General features: G+C 44.9%; 2 protein-coding genes across 3 annotated transcripts; one reads left to right on the forward strand and one right to left on the reverse strand.

The window, feature by feature from the left end:
* The first annotated feature begins 1,576 nt into the window (after nucleotides 1-1,576).
* LOC124701653 (transmembrane protein 131) lies at nucleotides 1,577-6,413 on the forward strand. The gene is made up of 4 exons (XM_047233747.1): nucleotides 1,577-1,733; nucleotides 2,008-3,718; nucleotides 4,332-5,416; nucleotides 5,503-6,413. The coding sequence occupies exons 1-4, from the start codon at nucleotides 1,597-1,599 to the stop codon at nucleotides 6,395-6,397; spliced, it is 3,828 nt and encodes a 1,275-aa protein (XP_047089703.1). The 5' UTR covers nucleotides 1,577-1,596; the 3' UTR covers nucleotides 6,398-6,413.
* An 881-nt stretch (nucleotides 6,414-7,294) lies between these two features.
* LOC124701654 (MADS-box transcription factor 47-like) lies at nucleotides 7,295-21,176 on the reverse strand. 2 transcript variants are annotated; one of them, XM_047233748.1, is made up of 9 exons: nucleotides 21,039-21,176; nucleotides 20,727-20,955; nucleotides 8,703-8,784; nucleotides 8,557-8,615; nucleotides 8,307-8,406; nucleotides 8,182-8,223; nucleotides 8,005-8,046; nucleotides 7,782-7,930; nucleotides 7,295-7,659 (listed from the first exon to the last, which is right to left on the reverse strand). In XM_047233748.1, the coding sequence occupies exons 2-9, from the start codon at nucleotides 20,912-20,914 to the stop codon at nucleotides 7,635-7,637; spliced, it is 687 nt and encodes a 228-aa protein (XP_047089704.1). In that variant the 5' UTR covers nucleotides 20,915-20,955; nucleotides 21,039-21,176; the 3' UTR covers nucleotides 7,295-7,634. The 2 variants fall into 2 exon arrangements, with proteins under 2 accessions (XP_047089704.1, XP_047089705.1); XM_047233749.1 differs by having other exon boundaries at nucleotides 7,782-7,924; nucleotides 21,039-21,172.
* Between the last annotated feature and the right edge of the window lie 406 nt (nucleotides 21,177-21,582).

Genomic DNA, 21,582 nt, shown 5'->3' on the forward strand with positions numbered 1-21,582 from the left:
CATGCTGGCAGCCACTGCAGTTGTCGTTCCTCGTGAAGAAGTAATCGCGTCGACCGCGAGGGCGCCGAGGAGGCGCCAACCGTCGCGAAGCCAAGTAGGATCTAGCCGCCGCAGAGCCGAAGAGGCGCCGAACACCGTGCATAATAGGATGCACCGACCGTCACCGCCGCTCCGTGTGCGTGCCGTCGTAACCTCGCCACCGGACGCTGAGTAGGTGGGATGCGAGACAAAGAGATATAGATGGATTAGCACGGATGAAAGATCACACGCACTGGCGAACATACTAAAATCTAGTCAAAGCGGTGCAACAGACTGTCCAAGCTAGAGCCACCCGTCCAATAAATAAATACATCCAAAAGATAGAACGAAAGAAAGGAGGATAGGAAGTAGACAACCAAACAAATCTCACGGGGCACCGAAATCGTACACTAGAAAAAGTCAGCGGTATGCAGATCACGAAATGGTGCAGGTGTCATCAGGAGGTTAATTGGCAGAAGGCCTCAAAATTCTCACAAAATATAAGTTAGTTCCCTTTTAGCATAGTAAATATATAAATATATATAATTACTTATACTACTAATAACAACATTCCCAAAAAAGAATGTGTTCTCTCTCTAGTTTTCTCTTTGGTGCGCGGTTCCTCGAAGATTTACACACGCGGGGCTTGACTCCATCCGAGTACGCCATCGTGTTGCTGGTATTCTGATCCAGAAGATCTACTTCTGCATTCTCGGCTGGATTAGAGAACCAGGAGTAGTCGATGTGCATCGCATGTGTGCGAAACCATGGAGATGCTGCCTTTTGTGGAGCCAATTGATGTACGAGGATCGTCAGGACCCTGAGATCAACGACGAAGTATGACTACATCATCTACGTTCTAGCGAAACTTTAACCACTTTCGATCTATGAGGGTACGTCACCGAAATCTTCGTGTTACATCATTACTCTTAGATAGATCTAGGCATTTGGAATACGCTAGTTAGAAAAATTATTTTTCGTGATGTGATCCCAATAGCTAAGTGGGCCCCATGGCATGGCTGGCATGGTGGGCCATGCCGTGGGACTCTTCTGGTGGCCTAAGCTCCTCCTAGTGTCCTACTTTTTTTTTGTCATTTTCTAATATTTTCCAAAACAAACTTCTCCAAAAAAATCCAACTCAATCTGATATCCGAAGTTCCCTTAAACTCAAAGAGACAAGCAAACAAGAGTTTCATGTACTGCAACACTAGAAACCAATGAAAGGGGACTTGGTTGCTAACCCCCATAATTCATTGTTTTAAGAAACCAATGAAAGGGGACTTGGTTGCTAACCCCCATAATTCAATGTAAAACAACTGAAAAATCTCACGTATCATTCATATATCATATACTACCTTCGTCTATAAATAAACCGTATACGTATGAAATTTGTCCAAAACATCTCTCACTTATTGTAAGAACACCTCTCCCATTCCTAAAAAAACACTCTCTCTCAAAAAACACCCCTCGCATTTTAATCCTTTTCCCACTTATTTTTATTTCCTGTCCCTCTCATCTCCCCTCTCCCCCCACCCCTCCTTTTTATTTCTTTTTTCTTTTCATTTTCCGTCGATTCCCATGGTCACCACAGCAGTAAAGCCTCCCCCGCTGCGTTCCCTCTTCGCCATGACCAGCCGCCGCCGCCGCCGCAGCTCTTCACCGGTGGCGACATCCATTCTCTTCAGCCCCCTGCGCTCCGTCTCCTCCCCTACCCGGTGAGTTCCCTGTTAACTCCCCTGCTCCCCCTCTTTGCTTTCTTGCCTTCGGTCATAAGGAACTGCTGCTGGCCCTTCTCTCTCTGATGTTCTCGAGTTCCAGAGCGATTCATGCTTATGCCGCTGAAGATTGCCAAGTTTTTTTTGGGTTCTTGTGACTATTTTCGTTGGGTTTTATTTCGACGCTTTAGTGTTCGGTAGCACTTTGCCTTTTTGACGAACAACCGCGGCCAGTTCTTGATTTTTGTGTGTGCTGTTTTTCGGTTTCTTGCAGGAGTTCCTTGTCTGCTCTGTGCTGCTTGTTCCTGGCCCTTGCGCTGTCCGTCTCGGCGGCGGCGGCGGGGGATTCCGCGGAGGACAACGATGAGGACGGTCGCTGCCTCTGCTTTCGGGATGTGTGCGCGGATGGGAGTTCTTTCTGCTTCGCGTCCTCGGCCGTTCAGACGCTGCTTGCCAGCGATGGTGGCATCATGGAGCCCGATTTGGGGTTTCCTAGGGACCGGGGACCGTCCCGGCCAATGTGCTTCCCGATGTCCGGCGGTAGCATGGTAACCTGCTCCTCTGTAGATTCGACGATCACTGGGGCGCTTGATGCCTTGGGGCAAGAGGGCAAGGATGTTGCGCGATACGATGCGGCGTCGTGCCAGGCGCCGCTTGTGCCGGACAATTGGATGCAGGCGTCGCATGGGGTGCCACTGGAATTGGATGGCACGACCACAGATGTCAACTCAAATGGCCTTTACAGTTCCTCGTCCATGGATGTAGAGATAAATCCACCGGTGTTAGATTGGGGCAGGAGCAACCTGTATGCAGCCTCCATGGCCTCCTTGACCGTGGTGAATCGGAACAATGACAGCGTCTTGCGTGTCTATGAGCCATTCAGCACTGATCCCCAGTTCTATGTGTATGGTTATGAGGATCTGGTACTGCAGCCCGGGGAAAATGCATCAGTCACCTTCGTCTTCCTGCCCAAGTTGTTGGGCTCTTCGTCAGCACATTTGGTTTTGCAGACTAATTTTGGTGGATTTATCATACAAGCTAAGGGCATGGCTGTCAGGTCACCCTATCAGATACTGCCATTAACCAGGATGGATGTTGTATTAGGTGGACACCTGGAGAAGAATTTGTCGATATACAACCCTTTTGGTGATTCTCTTTATGTCGAAGAAGTGGCTGTATGGATGTCTTCATTTGAAAGCACAAAACAGTCTTCTCATGTAGTTTGTCAGTTAGGCCCTGTAGATGAGGCAGTGGAGGTAACTTCCTTGAGCAGCAACTGGCATACTGCAAGCAGTACTGAATTTGGACGGCCAGTGTTCCATATTAGGCCTAGTGAGCAATGGGAGGTGCTTCCTTCGAGAACCAGCACTGTCGTGGAGTTGAAATTGCAACCTATTTCAGAAGGCAAAGTATTTGGTGCTATCTACATGAAACTGCGCAATTGCACAACTGATACAATGGATATTGTTGTTATACCTATTGAGCTAGAGGTGCACACACGGACCTACTATGATTCCACCAGCTTAGTTTCTGTCACGTTTGAGCACATATCATCTTGTGCTGGAAATGGGTCAATATATTCCCTTTCTTTGCGGAATGATGCAGCAGAGTTACTAAGGATTGTAAGTGTAACTGCGGATAACAAGGATGACCTGACGATCTTTCAGGTGAAGTACCTGAATGGATTGATACTCTTCCCTGATACCGTAACTGATATAGCTTTGATAAGATATGATGCTTCAGTTCCAAAGGATATTTCATTTGACAACTGCAATATAGTGATCAAGACAAACAGCTCTCTTGGTAGTTCAGTTGTGATACCCTGCCAAGATATAAAGCGTGCATCTATTTCTTCTACACCTAACGCTGCTGTTGCTGAATCTGATGAGCAAGCTGGTGTATCATTTTCTGAAGAAATCTCTGCTAGCTCAAGGACAGGATCTTTGGGCAGCATAACAGAAACAGAACGCTGGCATAACATGAAGGTAATTTAGAAGCTTGTGTTGTTTCAGTTGGTCTTAAGTTTCGTTCTCTTACCCAGACTAGGAATTGCTTTTAAGCACTCAAAGCTTACAAAATGGCCTATGAACCCAGTAAGAATAATGAGATTACCTTGTCATGCGTCACCCTGTTCATTAGTTTCATTCAGTCCAGTATATCGTTGTCTCTTGGAAAAGTTTATCTCATACTGGGTGTAAATTCACATGGTATGTTAACCTTACTATTTAATTATTTATTGTAGCATGGTGTTATTTCATTAAAGAACTTCTTGAAGGCCCTTGTCGTGGTTATCATTAGTCTTAACTCTTAACCATCTATTTGTAAGAATGAACGGGCAACATAGAGCAAAGCAGGCACATGGTGTAGTCTTGCTCCCGTTATATATATTTTCCGTTGATGTAGATATCAGTGTAGTTCTTATCAAAGAGTTGCAACTCTTCCTAGTACCATTATTCCACCTCTCGTTTCTCAGTTTTTTTGTTTTGCGTCTATATTATAACAGCTGAACGCCTGAACTGTTCGCCTCAAGTGTCTTCCATCTGTTTTTTTTTTTGTTCTTTTTCATATTCTCATGTAATTTTGTAATATGATTTGCAGCCGGCAATCAGGAGAGCAGACAGAGCTGATGATATGGTGCTTAGGAATTGGAGATCGCATGGCACAATGACTGGGATTTCTGTTCTCACAAATCATGCGCTGTTGTTTCCTGTTGTGCAAATTGGATCACAGTTTACTGAATGGATAACTGTCCATAACCCAAGCCAGCAGCATGTGTCCATGCAGCTGGTGTTGAACTCCGAGGAAATAATTGATCAGTGCAAAACAGTAAAAGATGCACGCGAACACACTTTCTCAAGCAGATCTCCGGAAATTGACTCGACAGAGACTAGATATGGTTTCTCATTAGGCAGTTCAGCAATTACTGAGGCCTCTCTTGGTCCTTTGGCAAGCGCTTTACTTGGCCCCATTGTTTTTCGTCCTTCGAATCGGTGCATGTGGTCAAGCATGGCTTTGATTAGAAACAATCTGTCAGGCTTGGAGTGGCTGCCTCTTCGAGCACACGGTGGCTGGCAATCTATTGCTCTGCTAGAAGGACCTGAACCTGTTTGGAAGCTGGAGTTTAACCTTGGGTCCAATCTTCAAGATAACTCAACACTGTCCAAATCCGAGATCACCAGCCCTTTGTGCAGTCAACAGTTTTCTAAGGAAATAGATGTCAAAAATAGTGGTGACCTTCCTCTTCGAGTCACAAAGGTAAAAGTTTCTGGAGTTGACTGTGGTCTTGATGGATTTACCGTGAACAACTGCCAGGGATTTAGCTTAGCACCAAGTGAATCAATGAAGATGCTCATTTCTTTTAAAGGTGACTTCTCTTCAGTTAAGGTTCAGCGAGATCTTGAGCTGGCTATGACTACTGGCATCTTTGTAATCCCTATGACTGCAAATGTTCCTCTCTGCATGCTTAAGCAGTGCAGAAAGTCTTACTTCAGATCCATCCGTTGGAAAGCATTGATACTCTTTTTCGGAACTGTGTCCGTGTTTGTTCTGGTCTTTGTTCGCAGTTCCCCGTTTTCTTTGTCAGTGAGCTCTCAAGATTACTATGTCAAGATTGATGACGGGAAAGATAACATTACTAAGACTGTCAAGCCCTCATTTCTTCAGGGTAGCAACAAAACTTCCAGGTAAATATTTGATCAGTATCGTCATGTATCTTATTTTTCCAATTTCACATGATTTAAGTTTGACTCCTATTATGCTTTGTGCACAGGTCGATAAGGGAACACAAAAAAACTGAAGAAGCTCTTCCTGAGAAATGCCTTCCTAGTACTCATGATGGGCCCCAAAAGAAAGATGACAAGAGGAAGCCAGATAAACAACAAAATACAGCTACAACTATATCTGTGTCCCCTGCTAATCGTGTGGAAGATAAGGTAACAAGCGAAGCTACACAAACTAGTGGAAACCTTACTATCAGAGTTGCTCGAGACAAAGGGAGGCGAAGAAAGCGAAAAGTTGGTGGTACAGGACTGGCAGCAAAATTTGAGGTTTCTAGCAGCCACAGCGGAAATTCAACACCATCCTCACCGTTATCACCAAGTTTAACCCCAAAACAAGGCTGGCCCTTTTCTGGAGCACCATCAGAACTGAAGCACAAAACTAAACTCGAGAATAGACTCGATGTTGAGACAAGGGCACCATCAACTGGGAACAACAAAGAGAAGAATGACTGGTCGCGAACTGCCAAGCAGCAGCCACCTGCACCTTCAGCAGCGACATCTCTAAACCCGTTGGCTTCATCCACTGCACTGACCACAGCATGGAGCTCACCATTACTGGCTGCATCTTCCCAAATTGCTCCGCATGCTCGTGCTCCTGGCTCCAACCTGGTGAAAGATAAGGCTGTGAAGAGAGATGAGGGTGTCACTGCACTGAAGAAAGAGTTCACTTATGACATATGGGGCGATCATTTCTCTGGGCATCTGCTGGGGAAAGCAAGGGAGGTCGAGCCATATAAGTTGTTTGGTGCTTCTGAAGGGGCCTCCAACAGTTTCTTTGCAAGGGAGCCCCAGGCCCTCATGATGAAGCAACCATCTGCACCACCCGTGTCTCGTGGTCGCAGGTCGCAGCCATCTGATGTAGCTCCTGGTTATGGAATAAATTAAGAAGTTGAAAGTTGAACCATCCTGGCCCTTGTGTTTCTTCTCTGAATCTTGCATTCCTATGCTCTGCCTTTCAACTAACCATCTTAACCATATCAATACCTCCAGAAGCTTAAACTAATTAGGACAAGAAAGGGGAGAGCGGACCAAAAACTCTTTCACCATTTGACAATTTTTTTTTGTATTCAGCTAAGGAAACTAATACAGTAACAGAAACTAAGCCTTTTGTCCAAGCAAGGTGTAGGTTAGCTAACTAAATAAATACAACAGAAATCTGCAACCTCTAAGCTTTTAAAAGTGAAATTACCCATTGCTCTTTTATTATGTTTTATGGGATGTAATTCAAGATCTGGCTACAGTTTTCCTTGGTTGGGAATGTAATTCAGAGAAAAATCAGGAATCATCCCGGTGCACTGAACAAACTTGATCTGCCATTGTAACATTCATATGCTAGTTGATTCTGATCTAAAGCTGAAGATACTAAAGGTGATGTCTCACTTTACTGCCGTCAAATAGAAGACATGAGGGACTGGACAGATTTGCCTGTCTAAAGCAGGAGAGGTGATTGCTGTTAAATAATGCTTACTTTGTGCAGGTTAGGCAGAAAGTTCAAAGGACAAATTTTCTTCTCATGCAAATTCTTCTAACCCTGTTTTATTTGTTCCCACTACTCACTAGCACAGAAGTTTTCCTCAAAGAAGGATATTGCTTCGTGAAGAACATCCTAACAGATCCTTTTTATGTTGAAATCAATAGCTCATGTGGCTGAAACAACTCTGAGTTCTGATAGATCACCAGGGGCAAAGGACAAATTTTCTTCTCATGCAAATTCTTCTAACCCTGTTTTATTTGTTCACACTACTCACTAGCACGGAAGTTTTCCTCAAAGAAGGATATTGCTTCGTGAAGAACATCCTAACAGACCCTTTTTATGTTGAAATCAATAATTCATGTGGCTGAAACAACTCTTGAGTTCTGATAGATCACCAGGGGGCTACTAAAACCTTATGGCAGATAACAGGACAAGGATGAAAAAAAAAGTAGCAGGTAACATCAAAAGAACCTGTTCTCTTATTATGCTGCACTATACTACATGTAACAAAAGCCAGTCATCTCTTAGATTACACACATCATCCAAGCATGCTTAAACGGTTTATTCGATGCGGCGCGCTGATCACTGATCTGTTCAGGAGTTGTCGTAACCAGCAGCATCACTTTGCTTGAGATAATTTCCAGACAATCACTTTGAGTTGAAAAGTGGTAATCTGCAGCACACAAAAATCATACCATGAATGCCATTTCTATAAATCATATGCCATTTCATACAGGACTTGGCTTGTGAGTTGAATGCTTGAAGGTATGGATGGTACTTGTGGCATGAACTCACCCGAGCCTGAGAGATGTGTCAGAGCTGTCCTCGGTGTCGAGGGGAGGGCGTGGATACGAAGTGTTGGTGACAGATTCAGACGACTGCCCTTCCTCATACACCACTGGCGAATCAGCAGCGACTTGCATCTCCATCTTGGACGCCTGCAACTTCAGATCATCATCCAATCAAATGGGAGTAGAACAACACAGAGAATACGGAAAAAAATAATGGAGGGACTCACTTGCTCCTTTAGCCTTGAATTTTCCTCTATCAGTTGCACTCTCTGTTCAAGAACACAAGTGGAGCTATTACATGTTGGCAAAACAAAATTTGATTTCTGAAAAATTCAACTACTCCTACGTTTTTTTCTGAAGTTTCCATGCAAACATTATCAGGCCGGGGGAAACGGGCCACTTGCCTTTCTCTCTAGCTCGCTGATCTCGTCCATGATTTTTTTGCTCTGCATTATGGAGATTGTTAAGGTGTGCAACTCACCAAGAACATCACTCCATCCAACAGATAGCTTCATGTTGTCACGCGTACCTTGGTTTTCAGCACTGAACCGAGCCCAGACTCGAGGCTCTTCTCGAGAGCCTGAAGCTGCTGGACGTTCAGGCTCTGCAGCTCCTCTCCTCTCATCTGCCTAAAGAAGATTGCAAATGTGAAACCATTACAACAGTCAAACAAGTTGTCAAAGTGGCATTCTGCACTTTTCTTCGTGATTTGAGTGAACTTGTTGGTCTAATGAAATTCGTTACTAAATGTTTTAGACAAAGAACCAGTACAATCTTACCGGAGCCAAAGACTTGCTTCTGCAAGTTCCTCCCTTAGTTTTGTACAATTGCCGTCCTCCTACCATATGACAGAAATTAAATCACTTACATGCATATGCAAATCTATCTGCAGGTACTGGTGGTGCATATGTTTTTTTTAGCTTACACGCAAGTCCAACTGAGATGGCTCATCTGATCTCTGAAGTGTCTTGGAATGGGAGTTATACCGATCAATAATCTGGTTCATGCTTCAGTGATGTAGAAAACATAAATTAATCAGTGTACAGTGTTTTATTTCGGCATTATTTTAGTGCTTGATAAGCTACCCAAACAAACAATCAATAGTTTAATTAATTTACTCCTAGATTTGTTTTGAAGGGATCCTGTGGATTAAGGAGGCCAGACTACTACAGCAAAGGAAGACACGTTGCACACATCTCCACGTGAAAGCTCTCATCATATTCTCCATGTGATGGGTACACCTCATGAAACTATAACGCCTAAAAGGACTAGATGAATGATGCCCTTGCTATACTAAATAAAGAAAGAAAGTTAAATGAATTCCTTAAAAAAGATAAACGAAGGCTTATTAGGTGTTTATAAGAGGAGGCATCAGTTAAGAAGACGAAATCATTGAGCATTCAAAAGCAGAGCGCTAGAGCCTGGCCTTAATCTCTTAGGCATGTTTGTTTGCTTCTAAAATTTTGCTTCAAATTGTTGCATGCAGAAAACTTCCCTTGGAAACAATGGTTGCTTCAACACTCAGAATTCTCACATCATACATCCTCCCCATCATACTTAGGTGCCCTCATTAATAAACACATCACTATACTCTCGCAGCTCACACAATGCGAGCTTGGCAATAGACATGCAATTTTCTTCTGGCATGATAGATGGCTACTCTCTGAACCACTAGCTACAGAACCCCCTGCATCTACCCCCACCACACCCAACAAAACGCATTTCTACATGAGGTTCTGCACAATGGAATTGCCAATGGCCTACGTAATCGACTGACTAATGCAGCAGCAGATCAGCTTGCTCTCTTGATTCCTCCTCTGCAGGGTGTTGCTGTCTGGAAACTGGAATGAGCCGGATCGGCGTCTTCTTCTGGACGGTGCTTGCTTCTCCGCCAAGGGGCCCTACAAACTGGTCCAACGCGATCTGCAGGACCCTAACACTGCTCACATTTGGACATCGCGCCTGCCCAACAAGGAAGGACTTCGAGTGGCTGACGCACCTAAACAGACTAAATACTAGGGCCAACCTTAAGCACAAAAACATTATCGTCTCTGAGGAATGCCCCACGTGTCGGAGCCAGGAAGACCTGCACCCTCTGTTCTTTTGATGTCCTGCTGCTGTTGCAGTTTGGCAAAGGATCGTCATAAGCCCCGATTCAGAACCCTTCTGCCGTCTACCGAAATCAATGCTATCTGCCAACCTCCCATGCTCCATATGGAACTCCGTCGCTCAGATCATACTTTGAAAGATTTTAGGACGCAAGAAATGCAAAAGTATTCAGAGGCATCGACCAACACTAGCACTGTAATGAAACATAACCTCTGATCTCACTCTATGGTCCTATCGTTTCAAGAAAACGGATAAAAGGCTCGCCGCCGATCTGTGGGGAGACCACCTCTCTCTGTAATGTGTAACACACCTCTGTTTTTGAAATTTTAATGGGTGAGATAAGAAATTTAGAAAAGAAACTGTACTACAGGGTTATGGACTTTCATACAGGGGCTGCGTGGAGTTGATCTGCGCGGTTGGCGGATGGTAGCGTGGGCCTTGCTTGTCAGCATCAGAGAATAAAGGTGGTCTGGCCCTCCTCTTCTTCGAGCACCAAGGCATTGATCTGCTGCTTGTCGGTCTACTCGTTCTGACAGCCGACGTGTTTTGGTCTTCCTCTTGGAGATTGGCGTTACTGGATATCTAGAGCGAAATTGATGCAGTCATGCGCGCCATTTATCTTTAACCAGAGTGGCTTTATTTGGGCAAGGTGTGAAGCTTCGCTATTTGTTGGTTGCGTGGGACATGTCTTAATATAAATTTTCATGAAATTAAAAGGGGTAAAGAACGTCACATGATGGGAGATCGAAGGTTGGTAATGGTGGAGAGGGTACAGGTTGCGACGAGGATAATGTGGCACACGTTCTGCCTGTGTGTCGGGTGTGGGCAACTTGCGGCAGCAGCCTTGGCAAGCGGGAGTGGCAGCACATGTGGACTGCATTCTTCGTGGTGCTTCTCTAGTACCGAGACACAATTTTTAGGATGAAACTATAAGATCTAGCCTTCATTGGTTGTACCTGACAATGGCTTTATTGAAGGCATTAATTATTTTGAAAACTCGGACTTTTTGTAGGGTGAAAATTCAAGATCTGCAATCAGACGATGACAATATTTATGCATTATTTTTTCTTGGAGACGTTGCTTTTGGAGAATCTCGCTTGTAGTTCAGGTGTAGTCACTAGTAGGAAAAACTTATAGGGAGACGCTCATTGGCAACACACCAATCTAAACGCACACGACCGGTAGCATAGCGGAGAGTAGCGCACGCGACTAGTAGGTGGATCGATAACACCTTTTCAGGTCTAAATTTTTTTAAAAAAATGATAGAAAATTCAAAAAAAGAAAATCCTTCGAGATGGCCAAGTGTTATGTCATCTAGTTTTAAGGAAAATTAAGAAACATAAATTTTGATATATTATGCAAAATGACATCATGTTTCAGTAAAGTGGCTTTTCTAGTTGCATACAATCTCCGATGAAAAAAGTTATATGAAAATGTATTTGCGAATTTTTTTACATCCGATTTCAACAAACCTTCGGCCGTTTAGCAAACTTTTAGATTCCAAAAAATCAAAAAGTAAAATAGAGGTTTTTCAGGTTTTAGATTTCGGCACAAAAAATTAAATCTAAAAAATTCTAGAAACAAAATTCCCTCTCTTTCATTTCAAAATTTTCCCTCCTCATCTACCACTTCTCCACCTTATCCCCTCCTCCACTTCCTCCTCTTCACCTTCTCCCCTCCTACTCTTCCCACTTCTCCACCTTATTCTCTTCTCCTCTTTCACTTCTCCACCTTTTCCTTTCCTCCTCTTCCACCTTCTTCTCTCCTTCTCTTCCACTTCTCCTCCTTCTCCCCAAAGATGATCACCACTCCGGCGACCAGCTCCTCTCCGGCGACGGTGACCGCCTCCTCTCCAATGATGGTGAGCACCTCCGACGCCCTGCTACTTCGCCCACATCCGACACCCTGCTCCTCCGCCCACCTCTTGGTCCTGCTCCGCCTCCGCCAACAACCTACTCCGATGCCGTGCTCCGCCACAGCTGACACCTTCTCCGACAACCTCCTACTGGTCATCTCCTCTTGTCAACTCCACAAGAGGCGACATGGACTCGATTGCTTTCTGTTATTTTTAGGGTGTTTTGTGTAAAATCATGTGGACAGTTGAGCAATGGTCCCTACTTTTTTTAAAATTGCGAAAAAATCACACTAGCAGCGGACCTAACCGGCGCACGCGACTAATACTTTATTGGCAGCGTGTCAGGCCCACACGTGACTAGTACCTACCATATTAGTTATGTGTCGAGTACACACGTGACTAGTAAGACCTTACCATTGTCTAGGTACCAGTGGCGGGTCAGGGCCCAAGACTGGTAGGCAAAAATGACACACGACTGGTAGGCTATTTTGTAGTAGTGAGTCTTTGGTGGTGGTTAGAGTTCTACTGTGTGCACCTTCTAGTAGCATGGTCTTTTGTTTTATTTTCTCTCTTTATCTTAAAAAGCAATACTTGGTTGTGTGCACCGTGATGTCTTTGGACATTTTTTTGGTGCAGATACTAAGTATAATGGGAATCTTAGCGATATTAATATATTACCTTCATGAAAAAGAATCTATTGGTAGAAAAATGTGCAACCTTTGTGTCTGCGTCTATGTGTGTATGTGTGTGTGCGGGAGGGGGGCGGCGAAAAGATGCAGACAACCTTCTTTATTAATTTATCCAACAAAGGTGGGATAAAGAGCATACATCAAAAAAACTAAAGCCTCCACACGACACCTACAAACTCGACAATGGGTGAAGATCATGTCAACACAGCCTTATGCGTGGAAAACAACGAAATCCCTCCATCGGCTAGGAATCGGGATCATATCGTACACCCTGAGACGCCCTACAAGCGAAATGAGAGCGCTCGTCCGGTGTAACGGACTCTTAACGAGCACCTCATGTACACGCTGCCGCCAGACAATTTTCATGCTTAAGATCATCATAAACTTCAAGGATACTACCAATGATGCCACCATGGCATCATATGAAGCCTCCTCCTTACGCTTGCACCTCAGCGCGCGTCCTCCGTTGTGACTCCGTGGCACCGCTCCGCTGAGACCCACAGTCATCAATGTGGTAAGAACCTTGCAAATCCACCTCAGAGCGCCTCCAGTCAGCATCTGCTCCAAAAACGATGACCCTAGGGGGGAACGGCGCCGTGCGTCACCATCGTCCGATCCGGTAGACCAAAATCTGCAGTTTCCTCCGGAGCAGCCCAGGCGAGGAGACGAAGGCTAGAGCAACAATGCATTCAACAAGGTCGCAACACGAAGGCGCCATCATCGTCCACCACGACTGAAGTTGGGCTCAATTTTCACCGGCAGCCATGCCTCCCCCAAACCTGCAGCCAGCTCGATTATCACCAACTCCGATGTCGGTGCCACCACCACCATCTGGGGCCGCTGCCCCAGCTTCCATGGTCCCCGCCAAGACCGCCATCGACAACACACCATCAATCGGCCACCCCTGCTAGGAAGAGGAGCATGGGAAGACGGAGGCACTGCCGAGCGACGCCCCCAGCGGCGGAGACCAAGCTTCAATCCTGGTGGCTTCCCTCCCCGCCACCGTGCGAGGGCTATCCAAGCACATCCCCGCCGCCCTCATCATCGGTGTTGCGGCGCTTAGGCCGATAACAACCTTAGGGAGTGGCCGAGGGAGGAAGAATGGGAGGGGGTGCTTGCGGCAAGGAAGATTTATGGTTCCCCCCTCGGTCGTCTGGAGGAGAGGACGTTTTAGAAAATAACTTACAATGACACATCCAACTTTCCAGGGCATGCATCAAAGGAAACGCCATAAATGTGGCACTATAGAGTTTATCACGAAACGTAAATACAATGGGATAGGTGGAAAGTAAGAGGCAACAATTGTAAATGTCGTGCTAGGAGAACGACAACATATATGAATGCTTCACACCGGTTTTGGTGATTCAAGTGAATAAGGGGCAGGAAGATACCTTCAACCATCTTGTAGTGCGTGACACGACCGCTCATCGCACCTCAGCTCAGTGCTCAATGACCAAGCGGGACTGGTCGTGCTGATTCCTACCGACAAGTGTATCCCACCACCAAAGTCAACCCACTAGACCCACTATGGGACATTGCGCAACAACACCGCATAATGTTGTGCCACACTTGCTCAAAGAACCATATAACAAACTCTAACCTCCACTCTCACAGCACATTTCTAGAGAACCCTCATACAAATCCACATTGCTCCCCACTCCTCCCCTGTAAACACTAGCCATACTCCCACCTTATCGGCCAACTCCTCACACCGCCAATTATAAACCCTATATGGCCCCACTCCCCTTCCCTTAGACTTGCCTCATATAGAGATTGTATACAAGTTCAATACATGCGAAAATGTTCACGGTGGGTTAATATCATGTCTCTTCCCCCGCGGAAGTCTAGCCCGAGTCCTCCGATGTTCCCTACCTGCCATTATGTTCTCTCTCCAATCTCCAAATTAGTTCTTTACTTATCTTTTTTTATCTTCTCTAATTGTGTGCATCTCTCTCCTCAAATCTACTGTGGTGATGATGGTGTGCCGATCCACACCGAGGAAGATGGAGTACAGATTTGCCTCCGGTGTGAGGAGGGTTGCATGTAGAATGATGACTTGCTCAAGGATTTTGGTAAGACGAAGGAAGAAGTCTCTAAACATTGAAGGTTTGTTCTTTAACCACGGATAATTGAACCCTCCATTTTAGTTTGTTTGATGGATCTAGGATTTCAACAACGAGGGATCAACCCCCAACGAATGAAATGAATTTTTGATTTGAACGGATGAAATTTTAGGCCTTAATTGAAATTAAACAAATGAAGATAGTGATACTCACCATGTCCAAATGTGTCATTATTTTATATATCATGTTGCAATAAGTGTTCGTAAAACAAATTCATGAAGATAGTGATACCTTTTCGAGATACCTTTTACCATGGTGGTCATTAAGCATTGTGCAAACAATTTCTATGGTGCTTAGCCATCTAGCTTGAGGGATATAAACGCCTTGTATGTCCTACCATGTTGTAGTGTTTCTTCCATTCCATATTAACACGCTTGAATTGTACTGTAAACTTGATTATATATTTCCATGGGTTGGATACTTGGATGTGGAAGATTTGGTATTTATATACGTGTTCTTGAGATGGATGTGGATGAACTGGTGTTGTGTTGTCAACAATAATTCAAAGAGATTATGGTTTGAAAGAGTAATTTTGTTCTCCCAATTTTTTGCATGACATCCAAGCAGGCCCATGTTCGAAAGCCTCTATAGAAGCTGAATATTTCATGGCAGGCATGCGCCAAAACTATGTCTTGAGAAGCATATTTGTGAGGCGGATTACAACCAGGACCACTACAAACAATCTCCATTTCCTTAAATTCATGAAGATATTGAACCACCAAGCTAGACAAAGTGCAATGGAAATTATTTTTGTGATACCTTTTACCGTGGTGGTCATTAAGCATTGTGCAAACTATTTCTATGGTGCTTAGCCATCTTGCTTGGGGGATATAAACGCCTTGTATGTCCTACCATGTTGTAGTGTTTCTTCCATTCCATATTAACATGTTTGAGTTGTACTATAAACTTGATTATATATTTCCATGGGTTGGATACTTGGATTGGAAGATTTGGTATTTATATATGGGTGCTTGAGATGGATGTGAATGAATTGGTGTTGTGTGTCAACAATAATTCGAAGAGATTACGGTTTGAAAGACTAGGTTTGTTCTCCCAATTTTTTGCATAACATCCAAGCAGGCCCATGTTCGAAAGTCTCTATGGAAACTGAATATTTCATGAAAGGCATGCGCCAAAAATATGTTTTGAGAAGCATCTTTGTGAGACGGATTACTAACCAGGACCGCTATAGACAATCTCCATTTCCTTTGTGGGCCAAGACGTACATAGTTTTAAATAGCGGGCTATAGGCTATATCCGCAACCTGCATGAAAATCTATAGCCACCTTTTAGCGGGTAGTGTCCTTAGCCACACTTTCTAAAAAGCTATAGAGGGGTTATATCCGGCTAAGAGTCCTTGCCCTAACACAAAATCCAGGTACCAATCCATGACCGTCGGAAAAAAAATTAGAATTTGAGACGATGTAATTGGTTTGTTCACGATGATATTAATATATTTCCTTTATCGAAATAATAGTAATACCTGTTGGACATGGCTAGTGCTAGACATCTCTTAGTCTTTTGGACAAGGCAACGGGCTCATATAAATGAGCTAGTATCTCTCAAAAAGAATTAAGAAAAAAAATGTGCTAGCTACAACCGTCCCTAGCTTATGTACCGTCCCTATCAAATTAGTGTATGAACCACAATTAAGCTACAAATTATTATTTTTCGGAATGGGGGAAATCACCCCAGTTTCTGCATCCAAGGGATGCACACGGTTTTTTATTAGATTATTCACAACATCTTACAAGAGCAATTAAAAAGATCAATCTCGAAACCACCTTGCTAAACCTACAGAGGGATGAGGGGGTGACAAAACACCAACTCATATCATCCAAACAATCAAATGCCTTCCCAAGCCACCCAATAGCAGGTGAGAAGCACATCCAGTCAAGCAGACTCTCAACGCACGCCAGCACACATGCCACAGAAATAGCTATCGCCGTCTTCCTCACAACCATCTTCAAGAGGGATCATCGCATTGACCTTGCCAGACCTTCCGTCGATGTCACCATGACGCCAGACAGCTCCACCATCCTGCACGCGTCCAGCAGCCCGCGCCCGTCTTCGATACCCTGCAGCTCCACGCCGCCGAGAATCATCAACGTCAATGTGGTAGATGAACACCACTCCACCAAAGATCCACCTCCATCCAGCCGTTGCTCCAAAAATAATGCCCCAAGAGGAAGAACGACACAGGAAGCGCCGTCATCATCCGATCCGGGAGACCCAGATCTAGGGTTTCCCCTGGAGCAGCACGAGTGAGTAGCCGCAGACTGTGACGACGATGCCTTCAAGAAGGAAGCGACGCTTAACGCCGCCATCGCCCACCAATTGTGGCATGGTTTTCACCGACAGCCGCTAGTCCCCAACTCGGCAAGAACCAGCGGAGAGGCCAGCAAAGATGATGTCTTCGCAAGGGAACGACGCCAATAGCCGCCGCCATCATCCGTCAAGAGCGATGTCAAGGCGCGGTTTTCACCGGTGGCCCCTCACTGCTAGCTCGTCGTCGACTAGATCTTCATCGCCGAAGTAGACGGATCTCGTGATCCGCCACCCTAGCAACCATCCGACCACCTCCGGCAAAGGAGGAGGCTGCCACCACCATTCCCAGGACAGTCGCCCATGGCGTCCTCGTACCTCGGAATGAACCCAGAAACCTGCACGAAGCCGGCATCGTTGTCAACGCAGCAGGATGATCGCAGCCCACCCGAGCCCGTCAGGACCCAGCTCGGACCCGAACCACCGTCGCTGCCCGCCAAACGATGGAGATCCTCTCCCTCCTCTGGTCGATGCCGCTCCATGGCACCGCCGTCGATAGGCCGATGCGGATCGCCGCCACCGGAGACGCGAACCCGCGCCCCCACGCCTATCGTGGTCGAGGAAGTCCGCCGCCGCCGCCACACCTCCAGGGCTTTGCCCGGCGGCGCCTCAGGCGGCGGGAGGAGGGGAGCCGCCGGGGATGGGGAGGAGGGGAGTCGCTGAGGGCCGCCCAATTGTTTTTTATGGGAAGCTAAAAGATGAATCCAATTAATGTACATACCACAAAGAGAATTGCATGCATGGATCATATGATTTGATAAAAATATTACTCATGATAGCGTCAGGAAGAAATTAGAACTAGATGCATAACAGCCATTGCCCATGCAAACTCGACATTTCTACTTTTTATCCCTTTTCTCGATTAGACGTTTCTCAGAGCATCTCCACCGGCGCTCCCGATAGCGTTTTAGGGGCCGGTAATGAAAATAGGCTCACACCGGTGCATCCCAAACGGCACCGGCGCTTTTTCGAGCCCAATAAAAGTGCCGACAACCCCGTGCCGGCCCGTTGGCCAAGAGCGCGCGCCGGCACCTTGCGAAACGACGGTTTTCGCGGATGGAGACGCCTTGTGGAACGACGGTATGAATATCGTTTTAGCAATTTGATTTTAAATTTTCAAAATCTATCGAGACTGGCATATGGGGAACGCCGGTATCGGAGCAGCATCCCCAAATAGAGGATCCTCTGCCAACGCCCCCATATGGCAGTGCCCGCGACTATTTGGAAGCCGCCGGTGAAGATGCTCTCAAGCGAACAATGTGCGTGTCACTGCGCAGAATGGTACATATTTCTCCTGTTCTCCTGTGAGTTAACCGCACTGGAATCTGTATCTTTACCCTAGAGTGAAAAAGGCAATCTGATGTAGTTATTTTTCGCAGCAGGTCCTCCACCCTCTGATATTTGCCTTACTCAAGTTTGGTATATATTATTGCATAAACATTTGCCCAACCTGAAAAGAAGGTACACGTTTGGACTGGTACTGGGATGAATCCGATGTGCAATGCTGCTACGAGCTTGGACTAGTGGTACGAAGTTTTAAGGGGTCATATATGATTGGACTGGTCAAACTTTTTTAACCATTTTTGTCCAAGAGTCCTGACCATTAGTTCTACACGGGTACAAATGTAGCTTTACCAAGCCATGCATCTTGATAAATCATGTCATGCATGCGCAACCAACTCGTGTCAGTGATATACAGAGTCCACTGCTTGCCATGAAAAGACTAGACTTTTTTTTTTTTTGAAAAGACTAGACTTGATGCAGCATCTCTTAAGCATTTCTGTGGAAAACACACACGCACACACACAAAATCTTCCACTTCCCACGGTAGCAGTCTGCACAAGCATTTTGGTGGAACTATAATAACGATATCATTCCTTAAGAATGCAGCTTAGTCCCTAATTTATACTTGTATGTTCCATATTTTTGCACGACGTTATAATGATTGTCATATTTTGTATCTTCTAATTAATTTTTGCAGAAACGCGTCCAACATGTTCATCACAGCGAAGTATTCATCATATTTGTACTAGTCTGGACTATATGCATTTTGCATATGTTGATATTGCATGCATGGGATTAATTTACAAACAGTAAAGATATTTATAGCTTACAGCATTTATGCAATAATAGGTTTTAAAAATAGAAAAGGTTTGCAGATAGAGTCAACATGAACGGGCACATTTATTTAGATAACAGTATTTCCATATATCCTCTGTCAACTACCTATACTAACTGAACTTGTCACAATGGCATGAGTCCAACCTCTTCTGCATTGTATGAAAAGGTATTTAACATTGTTTATGCGCCCAATATTATATATCATGGTCAAACTGCTCTGTTTCGTAAAAAGTTTGCAGAAGTTGTATTAGTTCACATTTTTATATCACTGTAAGGGCACTTCCTTAAAAAAACACATTTTTATAATTCTAAAATGCATACCTACACCTCTTTTTGGTCCAATGTAAATTATGATATAAACATTGAATAATCATCAAAATTGGAATCATATCAGTGATATTAATTTGCTAATTACATATGCTCCCTCAATTCACAGTTATAAAATATTGTTTATTGTGGACTTCAGTTTTATTTTTAACATTTGTGTTGGATATTTGAGAAGGTTTTGTGTCGCATGTCCTTTATTTGTACTTTACTTACTGGCACCATAACTTTACTTATTTCGTGAGATATACCCGCTTCACCAAAATATGTTGCATCTATATATTTTTTTGTCAAAGTTAAAATTTGACCAGTTATATAAAAAATTATATCAATTTCTATGAGACCAAGTGCATAGTCTGAAAACATATTCAGAAGAGTTCTATGATTTATATTGTATGTGTTCATATTTTTCTATATATGGTCGAACTTACAAACTTTTACTTTAAACAAACTTATATACAACATATTTTAGAAGGAGGATATTGCATAACAAAAACTAGTAGCAACAGTAAGGTCAGGTACACATCCTTTTAGAACGGTAGAGTATTAATAGTCTACATGGTCAAGTTCAAGGTTAAGAGCCACTTCGATTTAGAGGATTTTTAGAGAAATTTGGAGGATTTTGACTCCTTTAGGATTTTTTTTCCTATGGCAGTTATTTAATTTGTAAGATGGAGTTCCAAAGGATTTTCCTATAAAAAAATCATATGCACCATAACTTTACTTGGTATCGGTTGGGACATTCAGCTCTGATGCGTTTTTAGGACACAATTCATTTTAGTGGACGGCAACGCTGCCGAAAGAAAACTCTCCCTCTCTATAGTTCTCTTCCACATGTCATAACAGAAGAACGATACAAAATATTAATATAAAATGGAATCAAAGAAAATGATTAACTAAGCCTTAAAGAATCTACACATAGTTTGACTGTTTGACTCGTCCTTGATTAATAGACGGAGAGAAGAATAGCTGAGCATGAAACAAAAGAAGGTACAAACATATGGCATGTTCCATCCAAAATCCAAATCAAGCACATGCGTTCTAACTATTTGAAGAGGAAAGGAAGAGTACTCAGTGAACAGCACATCAAATATCACTCGATCAGTGAGCAGCACATGAAGACAGACTTTTGGAATAAGCTGGATAACAAGAACTCTCGATCTCAAGAACTCACGAATCAAAACATAAATTGGTGGAATCGATTAATTAGCACGCCGAATCAAAACAAGAAACAGTGACAAATCGATCAGAGCGTGCATTCAGAAAACGAAGAAAGTAGGTCCAACCTCGACCGACCCGGATCAATCTCAAGCCTGGAAGGGCGGAAGAACTACAACCCGCAAACTATGTGATCGAGGGTAGATCAATTCTCAGACGGCAGACACGTATGTGTGTAGACATACCTGGAGCTAGCGAAGTTGAAGAGCTTGCCGGTGGCGGAGAAGACGGCGAGGCCGACCTCGGCGTCGCAGAGGATGGAGAGCTCCTCGGCCTTCTTGAAGAGGCCCCTCCGGCGCTTGGAGAAGGTCACCTGCCTCGCAGCCAGGTTTTCGATCTTCCGTATCGATATCCTCTCCCTCTTCCCCGCCATCCCCTCTCCTTTCTTCTCCCCCGCACCACCACCAACGCAAACTGCGACGAGAGAAGGAGTAGAGAAAACCCTAGCTGCGAGCGAGAGAAACAGGAAGCTTGGGGAGGGAGGCGGAGACGCTTACAGGTGTAGCAGTAGATCTGCGGGCGGACGGGGGACGACGAGCTTTTCTTTTTTCCTCTTTGCGCAAAGGACCAGGGACGGGGGCGAGCAGCCGGGCTGCTAGCCTACTACTTATGGAAGAAATGCAGGGATCGAAACCAGTGCACGGGACGGTACAGAGAGTGAGGGAGGTGGTACAAGCTAGGTAGCTGTCGCTGGCAGCAGTGAGCTGCGGCAGCCATAGGAGCATAGAGCGCAGTGACTTTTAGCGTGGCCAAGCTGGTGGTGGGGGATGGAGCCAGATGTCTGCCACGAGCTGGTCAGGAAGTGACCGGCCCCCACCCCCACCACTGGTCACCTCCATCAGGTCTCCTCGATTCGCACCTCACCTCACTGTCTGGCTCTCGCTTTGAACGGGTGAAAGGCCATTCTACTGTCGCTACGAGCCGATCCGGTAGCCCGCCTGCCTTTGTATCCCTTTTTAACTCACGCCTAGGAATACTGTTTTGGGGTGTTTTCCTCGGTAGGGAGGAGGCAACAGGAGCGCAGGACGGCCGGATGGATGG

The sequence above is a fragment of the Lolium rigidum genome, chromosome 3 (assembly GCF_022539505.1).
Source record: "Lolium rigidum isolate FL_2022 chromosome 3, APGP_CSIRO_Lrig_0.1, whole genome shotgun sequence".
In the NCBI taxonomy this organism is placed as follows: domain Eukaryota; kingdom Viridiplantae; phylum Streptophyta; class Magnoliopsida; order Poales; family Poaceae; genus Lolium; species Lolium rigidum.